The 14,363-nt window shown below is 26.6% G+C and overlaps 2 protein-coding genes across 2 annotated transcripts in view; one reads left to right on the top strand and one right to left on the bottom strand.

Moving 5' to 3' along the window:
* Positions 1–777: 777 nt before the first annotated feature.
* LOC106680446 (very long chain fatty acid elongase 7) lies at positions 778–10,344 on the top strand. Its single transcript, XM_014420167.2, has 7 exons — positions 778–1,092; positions 3,087–3,277; positions 3,971–4,054; positions 4,899–4,955; positions 5,045–5,150; positions 5,474–5,610; positions 7,548–10,344. The coding sequence occupies exons 1-7, from the start codon at positions 1,032–1,034 to the stop codon at positions 7,821–7,823; spliced, it is 912 nt and encodes a 303-aa protein (XP_014275653.1). The 5' UTR covers positions 778–1,031; the 3' UTR covers positions 7,824–10,344.
* Positions 10,345–10,767: 423 nt separating this feature from the next.
* The window catches only part of LOC106680434 (protein phosphatase 1 regulatory subunit 14B), a 158,924-nt gene continuing 155,328 nt past the window's right edge, over positions 10,768–14,363 (bottom strand). The window contains exon 5 of the mRNA XM_014420149.2: positions 10,768–13,684. Within this exon, the coding sequence (XP_014275635.1) occupies positions 13,643–13,684 (42 nt within the window). The 3' untranslated portion in view covers positions 10,768–13,642. The remainder of the gene's footprint in view (positions 13,685–14,363) is intronic.

Below are 14,363 nucleotides of genomic sequence, written 5' to 3' on the forward strand. Positions count from 1 at the left end.
GCTATTTCCTATGTCCCAATTTGAGGCGGTTGCATAGAAATCATTTTCTCCTTTAGTTAGTAATAAAATTCTTTCATATTTTATATTTATCCATTTTTATTACTATTAATTATGAGGAATGTTTAATTAATTCAAATAAACAAAGGGTATGTAAATTCATATATCATATACACACAAAACCATTAAGCGAGGGAGGAGTGGATATTTGTACTCAAAGCACATTAAAACGTGTAGTAGTAAATAAAATCTGTTTCTGCTAATGTATTTCTGTCTGTGTAGTTTTGTGTATATATATATATATATATATATTTATGATATAAAGTGCTATTTTTGGTAAGTCAATTTTGAAGAAAATATCCCTAGCATAGCATCTTAATACATATTTTTTTATTTGTACTACTTTTCGTTTTTAAACTCGGCTGTTCTCTTAACACAGACTATTTTGCAAAACTTGGTCATTTAAACTCAGTACTTAAAATGTGAATTTACTTCGAAAATTCGGATTCGAAATTTTCTATAATTAATAAAAATATTTCTCCATCTTATGTGTTTTACATATAGGTAAGTAAGAATAAAAATTACGGAATATCTTTTTTTCCCCCAAGAAAACAACAGATACATACCTACAAGCATGAGGAAAATATGTACGAGTGTAGTATAGTTTTACGTGAGTTAACAGAACCCATAATATAAGTGATTAATTATGAAACAAAATTAAATAGATTATAATTAATGTTTGAAATGACTGAGCACATATTAGAACAATAAGCTGATAGAGTGAGTTCCTCATCTAAAGCCATTCTATTCGATCACCCTTCTGAGGTCACACATCCCCTTTAGTGTTCATGTTTAAAGTGAAGCCCTTTTTATCTTTAAACTAATTATTTTTTTCATATTCATTAAATTTAAATTGTGACTTTTTAACTTTATCTTTTATGAATGAACAATGACGTGAAAGAAGCATTGAATGATTGTATTCTATTGTATTTTCATATTTGTAAGCTGAAAAATTTGATAAGAAGAAAAGTAAAATGGCGACCATCTGCCGATATCTATTGGAATTTTATGAAGATGTCGTAAACAAAAAAGCTGGTAATGTTAAATATATATTCTCATAGAAATCAGCTGATATATATTAAGGTTTTAAAAAATTGATGCTAAGACGCCTCTTAACAAAATTATTTTATACACGAGTCATATTTGAATAATTCACATTTTTATTATTTGGATTTAATTTAAAATATTATTAATTGAACAAAAACAACACTTAAATTTGATTGATCGTGAAGTATAATTAGGTTCTAAATTAAGAAAAATGGAAATATTGATAAAATCAACAAATTTTTGTTTAATACGAATTCGAACAGTTTTTAAACATTTATTTTATTAAAGTAATGTGTGTTATTCTCACAGAAAGTGACAATTTAAGGTTCTAAGAATTTTCCAAGCCCTATTGTAATTTTTCAAGTAGGAAAAAGTTTTTTATTGTTGTGTTTGACTTCATCTATAAACGCTTTAATTTTTTTTTTTTTATTAATTGGTTTTTTAAATGGGAAAAAATGATTGAACAAAAGTTTTCACGAGAATGGATAGAAAAGTTGCGTTCTCAATACACCTGTATACCAGGTATTTCACTAGAGATTCGGTCACAGAGTTTTTAAATATTTTACGTGAATTTCCCTAGACAATCAAGAGGCAAATATTTTTGTCCAGATCTCTTCCTTGTGTTATCTCGTCAACGATAATTCTTATATTTTAACTGTCACAACTAAAACCACTGATCTTAACTATCAAAATCCTTTTCTAGGGGTTCCTTCTAGTAGGAAACAAGACTTCCGCGTAGGATCGTATCGTCTTTTTTCTTTCTTTTTTTGACAAGAAAAGTGCACAAAATAGTTTAAAATTTTATACAATCTTCTGAGAATTGGTGTGATTCAAGTTAAAAAAAACATGAAAACCCTAATCTGTGCGTTATTCTCGTCCATTCTAGTTCCACTGGTAAAAGAGAGATGATGTTGGAAATAATAATAATTATTCTGACGAATTTTCTATTTATTTATTTTGTTTTATAAAATTTTCCAACATTCTTGACGGGCTTTTTTCAAATTACCATAGGTCTAGAGTGTATTACCGGTAAATTTGTCTCTTTCTTAAACATTTTTGAAAAACTGATTGAAAACAAAAAATGAGTACATAACCTATTTTGAATATAATAACCTTTTTTGAATTATTTTTTGTAGTTTGGAATAGATTCTTGAATCTTAAATTTCCTAACTTTTGAAATTTTCAAATAATTGGTAATGGTGACTATATCTCCCATAGCCACTCCCCCTTCCCACATAATGACATCAATGGATATGATTATTTTTAAAATTAACTGAGTATACCTAATTTTTTTAATTAAATAGGGGAAATTCAGAGAATTTTTACTATTTTGAAAACTTAGATTCAAAATTGACGCTTTTTGTTAGAAAACAATAATAAAGAAACAATTAAATTTTCAGATTCACTGCAATTTCAATAGAAATTTGGAATCTTCTTAAAAAAAAAATACATTTAAGATATCTTTTGCAGATATAAATACATTAATATCAAATTAAGTGACAATTTATCTGATTTTATGATATTAAATGACAATTTGCTCTATTTTTTTTGATAACATAAATAAAACGATGAATGATTTTAATCTAATGGCACCAAAAAAAAAAAAAATAATAATAACAGTTTTAAAATTGGCCTTTGTTTAAAAATTGCCTTTGAACTATAGGCAAGAGTTCATCATACCACTCAATTGTCTGTTAGGTATTGAAAAATCTCAGTTTTTAAGCCTTTGAAGTTTTACTTGATACATCTTGAAATGGAAAACAATAGAACTGTTAGGAAGATTTTCCTATGCTTATGTATAAAAATTTAAGTTCTACTTTAATCACTAATTGAGCCATTAATAAATTATTATTGCATTTGCTCATATTTAATTAAAATCACCCCCAATTGTTATATACCCTAGTGGATTGCCTGTGAATATTTACAATAACTGATTAAGAGTTTATTTATAGTTTTAATTTTGTTTTATTCTTTCATTTCAGATCCAAGGGTTGAGAATTTACCTCTTATGTCATCCCCATTACCTATATTAGGCATTCTTTTAATTTATAATTATTTTGTAAATAAATGGGGGCCTCAATTGATGAAGTCAAGAGAGCCATATGATCTGAAAAATGTGATGATTTTATATGATATACTACAAATTATTGTAAATAGTTATTTATTTTTTATAGTAAGTACATATTTTATTTATTTATCATGTATTATTTAAGAAAATTGCTGTGTGTGTATTAGACTCTTTTTTTTATATAAATATTATATTTTAATATATGTTTGCTAGATGAAGAAAAATGGTTCCTTTAGTTAGGAATGTCTCTTAGAAATATCAAAACCCTTAAATTCTATATTACATAATTTATGAATCTATGATCTGATATGTTAAAGAAAAGCCATCGATACATAAAAATATGAAAATTTGAATGAATAAAATAAATTAAAATAGTAATTATAGTTAGACACACTATGTTTGAGGTATCAAAATGCAAACATGTTTAAATGATTCATTTGAATAATAATTTATTCTGGATGATATTTTTACAACTACTAAATAAATTTTGAATCTCAAAATTTGGTTAAAAATAGCCAAACTAAACGAATTTTAATAGCATATAATTTCCAACACTTTTCGAACTATTTTGGATTTATTAATGTTCCTAATTTGTCTTCATGGTTATTAGTGGTTATTACCTTAAAATCATTTTTCTACACGCATTTCATTAATTTTGTTTGTATATGTTTATTATTTCTGTGGATGTGTTTTGTATAAATGCAGCATTTGTTATATTTTATTATATATATTTTAATTATGTTTATTTTTTTATATTTCTTTTAAAAAAGTTTCATCATGTTTTATTCATTTTTTCAGTGTCTTAAAGTACCCTATATTCAGTTGAGATATAGTTTAATCTGTCAAGAAGTTGATTACTCTGATGACCCAATTAATCGATTTGTAAGATTAATATTCCTTTTTTTTATTATTATTATTTTACTCATGTTAACTAATATTGTGTAATAAATAATTTTTAGCTATGCATGGGATGTGATTTAGACTTATTTTGTTTATATGAAAATCTAAATCTCATCATTATGTTAACAATTGAATAAAAAAGAATACAAACAATACTTCATTGTGAATTACTGTGAACATTATCTCAGTTTTACAGACTTTAGCTATTGATTTAAGGTCCTTAAAAATATTAACAAACCTTTAACTGATCTATGCACCTGAGATCTAGTCAGTTAAGGCTGTGATTGGATCTTTCTCAAATTTTATTGCTATTATCTACAGAGCTTTTTAAGGATAGTCAACCATCTGATTATGAATCATTTTATTTTTCAAAATTTAAAAAAACCCATCATTTATGATCTAATACTTACAACAGCTAAATAAATATTTTCTATTAAAATTAAAACAGTAATTAGGCATTCCATTTTGTTTTATTACTCTTTAGTCATATATCACAAAAATTATATTAGGGGTGTGCCTGCTTCAGAAAATTATCAAGAAGGATTACTTTGATAAAATTAATTGAGCATTATGAGCATTACTTTGATAAAATGGCAATAAAATGTTTTTAAAAAATTGAATCATTTGACTTTAATCTTCAACAAACTTTTGATAACTATATAATGCTAAATTTAAAGTATGAGCCAATTACTTTATAAATTTGGACTAAATTATACAAAAACATATTGAATTTATTCATGGCTAAATTTAGCTTTAGTTTTTTTTTTTTTTAACACATAAATGATTTATGTAATACTGAACATTTCTTTATACTGTTTAATTTTAGATCGCACAAAATGTATGGGTCTACTTTATGGTCAAAGTGCTGGATTTGCTCGATACGGTACTTTTTTTTTTTATGAACAATTAATGTTAAGTTATTTTCAAGATAAATATTTTGTAAACTGTTACTTACAAATGGAATTTTACTAGGTATTTATGGTGTTACGTAAGAAAGAAAGACAAATATCTTTTTTGCATGTGTATCATCACACAGGAATGGTTCTTGCTTGTTGGGTTGCAACAAAATTTATTGCAGGTATTTTATATAAAAATTATAAATAAATAAATATTTATTATAAGACAAGGAATCCCATTAGGGATCAATTATTAACCGAATTGGGTATTGGATCTCAGAGTTCCAAAGCACCACATTTATTAGTTCATTCATTTATATTGGAGATATTAGCATTAAACCTTTGGGTTTTCTATGCCTTTATTTATTATTTAATAAACTAATTAAATTGAATACCAATCTAAATTCAAATATTGATTACCTACTAAAAATGACTTACTATTTATGGTATCGATATAACTACTATGAAACTACTTCTAAAACTCTTATATTATTTTATATTTTAGGTGGCCATGTGATATTCATCGGTATGATTAATGCTTTTGTTCATACAGTCATGTATTTCTATTACTTACTTACAGCCATTAATCCTGAATATAAAAAATCTATTTGGTGGAAAAAACATCTCACTGAGCTTCAAATGGTAAGAATATGTTTTTATTATGTTCATATTCAATCGGCACAACATGCGCATGAAGCTGCCCTAGCCCCATCTTCCTCTAGCACCTGCATAGCTAACGAAAATCACCAGTTGTCAAAGATCCTGTACCACTCCATCCATCTCTAGGCCCTTTGGTCTACACCTCTCGGATACTTACCATCCAGTACATTCTTGTACAACCTACTAGCCATTCTATCCTCGTGAGAAGATCCTAATTTCTTTGTAGAGCTGAAATAATTCGCTGCTCTTCCTTCTTCTCCAGACACAATTTTTTGCATATTGATCCTTGGATTCTCCTGAGAATCACTTTCATACCAGTCCAACGGGTTGGTACTTTTTGTTTTTGAGGGTCCATGTTTCTTCACTATACGTGATTACTGGTATTATTAGAGTTTTATACAGCATGTACTTCATCATAGGACCCATAAGGGCACTTTTAATGAGTCTTGAGATTGAGAAATAGGCTCTATTACCTGCAGAAATTCTCTTTCTCAGCTCCTCTTCTTCAGTGAATCGTTTATAGTAATACCTATAAAATAATAGAATTTTTTTTTTAAATAACTAAATTTTAACAAGGAAGTGTATTTCACTACATCTAATTATAATAGAGTTTTTATTATGTTATTGATATCATTATGTTTAATAATGAATAGAAAATAAATATTTTTTACAAACTTTCTTTTTAAATCAATCGTCATTGTTATGAAAATTTAATTTTTCACCTATTCAAGAATTGGCGATTAGAATTAGAATTCCAAAGTTGGTCAAATGAAATTATCAATAAAATAAAGTTTTCTTGATCCACTGGACTGGAATTGAACTTAAACCCTACATATACCACTTACAAATGAATGCTGAAAGAATTTAACAATAATGACAATGAAAATTAGGCATAAATCATTCTAAATAAGATCTTGATCAATGAACATGAATATTATAATTTACTTAATGTGTGTTAAATAAAATGTTTTGGGGCAAATATGGATTAATTCAAAAACATTGGTTTAAATTTTCCATACCATTATATATATTAACCTTCAGTGTATTAAGTGTATGAAGATCAGGCGTATATGGACCCACAAAATGAATCACTTATCCTCCTACCATGGTTAAAATGGTCATCTGTAGATAACCACCCTCCCCTCCAAATGTCAAATAAAAAAAAGGAAAAAAAAGATTAGGTATATAGCCAGGAGGAGAAGAGGTTTTCATCCTATCACCCAAAGTGATTTTTTTTTTTAATTTACTTAAGAAAATTAATATTCTGCAACATTTAGAGATATTTTAGGTAACTGAAATAGACCCGACAATGTATAATAGAGGAGCATTCTATCCAAATTCAATATATTTAATTTTGGAAAATCATTATGGATGCATCTCTTGTAGACATGTTTAATTTTATTGAAAATGTTGATTTCTAACACCTATTTGCTTTTTAGTATTGATTGAAGTTTTTAGTATTGAACACCTGAAATTTTAGTATTGAAATAAAATGAATAGTTTTTATAGTTACCAGTACAAAACAAGGCAAGTGGGTTTGTTTCTTTGCTGTGTTGTCTCATGTAGAAAAGATCGCTTCAGCCTTTAAACCACTAGTAGTTAGCAACTACAACTGCCCCTTTTTGTACCCAATTTTAGGCAAAAATTAATGTTTACAGTATAAATTTAATTGATTTTTTTTATTTAATAAAACTATAAGCATTAAAATAATTGGTTGAAGCAATCTCATTCATGAAATGAGAAAAAAAAAAGGTAAAAGGATGTCAGATCTTTCATCAATGAATGGTATAGTAGGTTGTATAGCAAGAATTGGCAAGAGCAGTTTAAAATTATCTCTATTTATACTAACTATTATTTATTGTGTTACATTTAAAATCAATAAACTTTATAAGCAATATTAATGTATGGATATTTTTTAGGTTCAATTTGTAATCCTTGCTTGGCACAGTGCAATTGTAGTTTTGAATCCAAGTTGCAAGTTTCCTAAAATTCTAATGGGTATATTCTTCCCTCAAAACTTTTTCATGTTGACTATGTTCTGGGATTTTTATAGAAAAAATTATTTATCCAAAAAAATAACCCAATCTGAACAAGTACCTGACAATAAAGTTGAAGTGAATAATAACATGGAAAAAATAAAAGACAATTTAAAATCTACACAGGAAACCTGTTTGATGAAGGAAAAAAATATATAATTTTTAAAAATTTACAACAGATTAGATTAATGATTGTAGAAAATGTAAAACAAATAATTTATACCCATCAAAATAAGGATGTATTATTATTCTTATTGTTTTAATGGTTGAAAAAATATTATTATTGTAGAATACAATTAGAAAAGTACCATAAGTAAGCCATGAATTTGTAAACTACCAGTAAACTAAAATGTTTTGCCAATTCAGGTGATCAACTGTCTGCAGTTGATGTTCCTTTTTGGATGCTGATGTGAGATGTGTTGCATTTTTTATTCATATTTGTGATATTCGTGATTTTCTATCCTATTGATGCCAGAATTGAAGAAATGTTGAACAGTGAATTATCTGACAGTAGTTTATCGACTCATGGCTTTCTGATTGGAATCCTTTAATTGTATTTGAACAATAACTTTGTGTACATGGGCGTCGGCAGGATTTCGCCAAGGAGGGGGCAGACTTTAGCCCATTACACATATATACACACACACACACACACATATATATAGTCCATTCGGAAACATTGGGTAAAAGAAAGATTTGTAATTCCGCATTCAAACTTTTTTACTGCTACTTGCAAACCATTTTATTGCTACTTCATAGAAATCGATCATTACTTTTAAATTTTTATTAGCTATAATCAAGTATAAAGTTAATTATTATACATAATTACATACAATACACACAATAAATACAAAAATAAAAGAGGTGATGAAGAGGTTTGCTATGAGACCATCAGCCTTCTGGAATTGCTGGAAAAAATATTAACCATCTTTTCTATGATGGTTGCCATCTTTGATTTATTGTCAACAAATATTCAGAGATTATTAAAATGGCAAACTGTAAGTTATAATAGGAAGAATGGAATCTGAAAAACGACCTTTTTAATTTGTTCCCCCATTATTTTTAGAGATAAGTATATGATTAATAATTGCACTCATTAAATCTTATCTGTAAACTCAACAATGTTACCTTCCTAATCATAGCATGTTTCTAAAAAGAAATCATCTATCTATTAAGTTCATTATTTTCTTTATTTTTTTTTCCTCGGGACCCAAAAATCTAGTGAAGCGCCATGGCTCCCCCTTCTCCTGTCTGCCTACGCCCATATTTGTGTATCTTAAGGATTTTTTACTCTTTAAAATTAAATTATTATTATTATTTATATTTTAAGAGCTGTTTGAAAACTAAATATACATAGAAGAAACTCATAAAGAGCCTAGACAACTGCTAGTTCCTTTATTATACTCTAGTTCAATTTTTCGAAATACTTCATGTTGGTAATGTATCAGTATATTTTATTATCATTATGTCTCTCCAGTTTGAGACTGTACCCTCCCTCCACCCATAATCATTGTTAAAAAATAAAATAAAATGTAACGGTTGTATCAACTATGTAAGGCCGATCAGGTATTAAATAAATAAATAAACAATATCTCCAATTTGATGTTACAATGTTTATATTTGTTAAAAGTTTTATTTAAGTATCTTCTCTGTCAATCCTGACAATTAATTTTTTAGTTAATATTATTAATTTAATTTGAATTTTGTTATTATTACATTTACTATTATTATTCAGATTGTTCAACATTATTTATTGTCATAACATGTATATATTAATAATTTCCTATTAGAATTCCATAATACATTTATGTGGACCATTAATATGGTTTCTTTAGTTTTACTTTTCTCATTCATCATATTTGGAGCACTATTTTTAGTATCTATTTATTTTTTTGTATTATTGCACCTATGTCTGTTATTTATTCTTATATTATTGTCATAGTTATTATTATGCCACTATTAGTTAATAATATTTTTAGGATAATAGTTTCCTTTCAATATATTATTAATTATAATTTTTAAATATTTTTCGTAAGTTATTTTACATGAGTTTATAAAATTGTGTACAGTATTAACTTTTCATGTTTATGGATGGTTAAATATGCAACTCAATATCCTATTACTAGTTATAGTTTTTAAAATTAATTTTGTTTCAATTGTTCTCATCTATCATCAATCCCATATGCTAATATTTTATGATGTCATTTATGTAAGAAATAAGGAAACAGTAGAGATAAGGTAAAAATAGCATTGCATTTTCGAAATTGGATTTTTACCATGTTCTAAAAACCTGTACCTGTCACAAGAACCAATGAAGTTATTGATTGTTTCTTCATCGACAATTGACCTTCACAATCTGGCAAGGGTCAGGTACCCATTTTATAGAGGTTGAGTGTCACCCAAGAGGGTCGATAGATTTGACAGTTGATAGAAGAGAAAATAAACTTCTTGCCACAGCTATGCTTTGTGTCATCTTAAGTAAAATAATTAGTTTGTAATTTTCTCAAAATTACATTAATTTATAACTGAAAGTGTGGCTCAAATCAACCTTAATATAGAAAAGGCCTAATAGAGGCAATTTTCTTTCACTTACACCATTTTTCTGTCTTTTTACAGCATCTTTGCGTTTGTAAGAAAATAGTGAAATATAACTTTAAATAGTTACCTTTTTCATATGCTATTTAATTTTTTTTTATTGTATTTACCTCGTCCTCAGAAAATTTTAAATATAATAAGTAAAGCAATAATTTGTCATTGAAGTTTAATATATCATAAGTATGAAAAAAATAAGAATATGGTCATTATGTTATTTAAAAAACAAAACAATAAGAACAATGCATCACTCTAAAGACATCCCATTAAAACTCGTTTCCTAGTATACCTATAAACATAACCAACTGTAATGTACAAAATCACGAGATGTCTCTAGAATAATGCATTTGTTTTCTTCTTTTTATTACATAAAAATTTTTTTTAGACTCACAAGGTATCACAGATTAAATGACAAATTACATTTTTAAAAGATAAACAGTGAAAACATTATGTTTTTAGAAAATATTTTCTTAAAGATATAAGTTATGGGGATATTTAATACACAAAATAATAGCATTTACTAATATTTATTCTATACAATTATTAATACATCTATCCAAGGAAATTGTAGGGTATAACAAATCTTTATCAATTGAAAAAAAAAACAGAATGAGAGTAACACTTAATGCAAATTTATATTAATCCTACATAAAAAAAACAAAACAAACTGAAATGAATTATGTAGAAAAAGTACAAAAAATATTTACAATTTTTTGACATGTGGTGTCAAATTTCAAATTAAATTAGTTTCAAGGAAAGATAAATTGTAGTCAGTGTAGTTTTCCACAGTGACTTCAAATTTGTTAAAAACAAAAAAAAAATTATGATTGATGAACAATGATTTGAAAATATAGAAAAAATATTAAACATTAAAAAGACAATGGAAAAGGAGCTTTGAATGAACAATAATAATTTTTTTTTATAATCCCAGTTATTTAAAATTGGTTAGTTCTTACTTAAGGAGTACATTAAATCAGTTTACATTTTACTAAAGTGAGATCAACATAATGGGCCAGGAATTCCCTTTCATACATTTCTTTTTTCTTTCAAGGTATTTTGATTTAATGTGTTCACAAAAAATGGTTGAATTATTTTAACTAAAATAATAAAACAAACCCAAATCTAAACAACTAAATTTATCAAACATAACAATATGTCAACATTTCAAAATAAGGGAAACATGTGAATAAAAAGCAGCTTTATTACTATACAAATCCAAACATTTTCCATAACGACAAATATATTCAAAGCTATAAATTCAACTTCAATCTCTAAGCCATAATTTTTTGGCCTAGATATAATATAATAGCGATATGTTAGTATTTACTTAATCTAGGAAAGCATTTATACAATCAAATTTGATGGATAACACAAAAATTATTTAATAAGCTAACCAACATTTGACTTCTGTAGTATAGAAATAAAACAATCCACAACTTAGGTTACCTCGAAAGCTCAATAGCTGTTTATATGTTTATTTCTTTTTTGTAACCATTCCTTATTTTATATACTACAAACTCTAAAAATAATTGAATATTATTTTGAAAAAAAATGTAGATAACAAATGAATTTGCCAGTTCTTCATATCACCTGCAAAAGAAAAATGTATTATTCCTGTTCCTCAGCACTAATAACTTTCCCCAGTGTATATATTTATGCACACACACATACATATATACAACACATGTGTATGTACATGCATATACATACAGACACCTTTGTATGCGCTGAGGGAGAAAGTACTGAACTAAAGAGTAGAAATTCATATACTTTTCAGATCACAGTTTTCAGGACTGTTTTCATGCAACTAAAAATTACCTCATTCAATTTATATAGTAATATTTCAATTTCTCCTTCATCCTATGACACAATTACAATTCTAACAGAGCTCAATATAATACTAGATGAAAGAGTCACAACCTGAATGCAGCTATTCAACAAAAAACAAAGCTTTTAAAACAAAAAATAAAGAAACTATTCATACAAATAAAAAAAACATGTAACACTTATTTAAATTTTTATTATTTTGCACCTCAGATGAAAAAGCACAAAACTTTTCATCCAACCTCTGATGCTTACTTATCAGTTATGTCATACTGTACTCATTAAAGTAAATTAATTATAATTTCAAAACTGAAAATACATGGAGAGTAAACAATGAAAATGGGTTTATAGAATTTTTTTTATAGTTCCTTAACGAACTACCTTACAAACTTTCAGAAATATTCTTTGACAAACACACTAATATTTTTTCTTGAAGCGAAAAAATAAATATATTAAGTTGTATACATGTTGAAATATCTACTTTGAAGGTAGTTTAATTATTACAATAACTGAGGATCTAAAGCTAAACAAACACTGCTCATTTCATCTTTTACTAACACAAATACTAAGCGTTAGATAAATAGTAAAAAGTAAGATTACAAAATACAAACATATTATACAAATGTTGCTCATTTGCCTACTGAATAAAAATTTGATACCTTGAATCAATTTTGGAATAATAAATGGAATTAACTTGAATTTTTTTTTAACTGATAAAACTAGGATAACTATTTTATCCACTTGGATGGAGTATTATGAATTGGACTCCTATTTTAAGTAGTTAACCAGTTAAGATAATTAAGTTTCGGTTAAGTAACCAACCGAATTATTATAATCTTAAAAGTTGTTTCTAAGGACGCAATCGAAGGTTATTCTACACGGTTCTGGGCTAAGAAAACACTGTATTTGATATTATAATTAATATGAGCATTTAACATGTTTAGGCCTTATGTGATCTTAGATTCTTTTCTTTTTTTCTTCTTAAACAATCGACAGGAAGCTAAGCCATGAAATTAACAATAAACCAAACATGCTACCTATTTCTTGCTCATTACTAGTGATGTGATAATTATTTTGAAAAGTTGCAGAATATAGTAATAAGAATAGATATTCTTTGGTAAAAATGGACTTGATTAAAATTGGTAAAATGATTGACACAAATGTAGGAAAAAAAAAAATCAAAACTTCCCATGAGGTGCGATGAATAATGGGATACATACAATTATAATAAGACATAAATGAACTCTCTTATAATAAGAAAGAATATAAGAAACATTCTTAAAGAATCAGTAATGAGAGGTATATTATTTTGGCTATGTTATCCTTCAGTCTTTAAATTTTATTAAATTAATAACTAAAAAAAAAAAAATTAAAACAGACTGAAAGAGAAAAGAAAAAGTCTTTAGTTATGAAGGAGGTTTCGGATGATGCAGACAAAGTTCTGAACTGAGATTCATTTCTCTCTCTTTCTTGTGAGGAGACTGAAGCCAAAACACAACTGAATGTGGAACACATGGAGGAAGGACTACAGCAAACAGGCCCACGCAAGTAATTAGGTGCTTTTAGAGGGTTTTTGTCCTCTCCAGAAGATCATCAACAAATTTCTAAAACAAAAATTAAAAGAATAGATTAGATGGATAGTTAACTTTTTACTCTTTATTTATGAATATTTTTATTATCATTCACACACTCACTAATGTTACTTAGATATTCGGTAGGCTTATCTGTTCTAATCGATAACAAGCCATGGAAGATAAAACAGGAGAGCCAGTTAATCTGGGAGTATAAATGAAAAATACTCCAATATTAACCTAAGTTGTACATCACATAAAAATTTAAATGTAATAAAAAACTTAATACACATTTATATTATTAATAGTAATATTTATATTAATATATGTTGAAATTAAATTTACTAGATCAAGTTTATATAATTGAAAATAAAAATTTCTTTATATATTCACACGATTTAATGAAAGTGCATAAATGTACTATAAGTTTTTAGTAATAGTATCAAAGACAGTTATTATTTTTATTTTTAGCTAACAATATTTTCTCAGCACTTAATTTATTTAATTTTTACTGCTGTTTATTTCTGAAAGCCTGTAAAGAAAGGCCTAGTAAAGAATGGTTCTACAGTAATTTAATTTTTCTGAAAAAAATCTTAAATGTAATTTATTAAAGTGCTACAATGTCAATTAAACTCACTTAGAGTTATAAGTTTATTCTTCATTAAATGTTCTATTATGTTTAGAAGATGTAAATCAAATTAAAAGCTTTTAG

This window comes from Halyomorpha halys, unplaced genomic scaffold, assembly GCF_000696795.3.
Source record: "Halyomorpha halys isolate HHAL.00 unplaced genomic scaffold, Hhal_1.1 Scaffold261.1, whole genome shotgun sequence".
In the NCBI taxonomy this organism is placed as follows: domain Eukaryota; kingdom Metazoa; phylum Arthropoda; class Insecta; order Hemiptera; family Pentatomidae; genus Halyomorpha; species Halyomorpha halys.

Bases quoted from the DNA above. Each gene is read 5' to 3' on its own strand.
- LOC106680446 (XM_014420167.2), top strand. From the start codon at position 1,032: ATGGCGACCATCTGCCGATATCTATTGGAATTTTATGAAGATGTCGTA. The intron at 3,278-3,970 runs GTAAGTACATAT...TCATTTTTTCAG, and splicing joins ATAGTTATTTATTTTTTATA to TGTCTTAAAGTACCCTATAT. The intron at 5,611-7,547 runs GTAAGAATATGT...GATATTTTTTAG, and splicing joins ATCTCACTGAGCTTCAAATG to GTTCAATTTGTAATCCTTGC.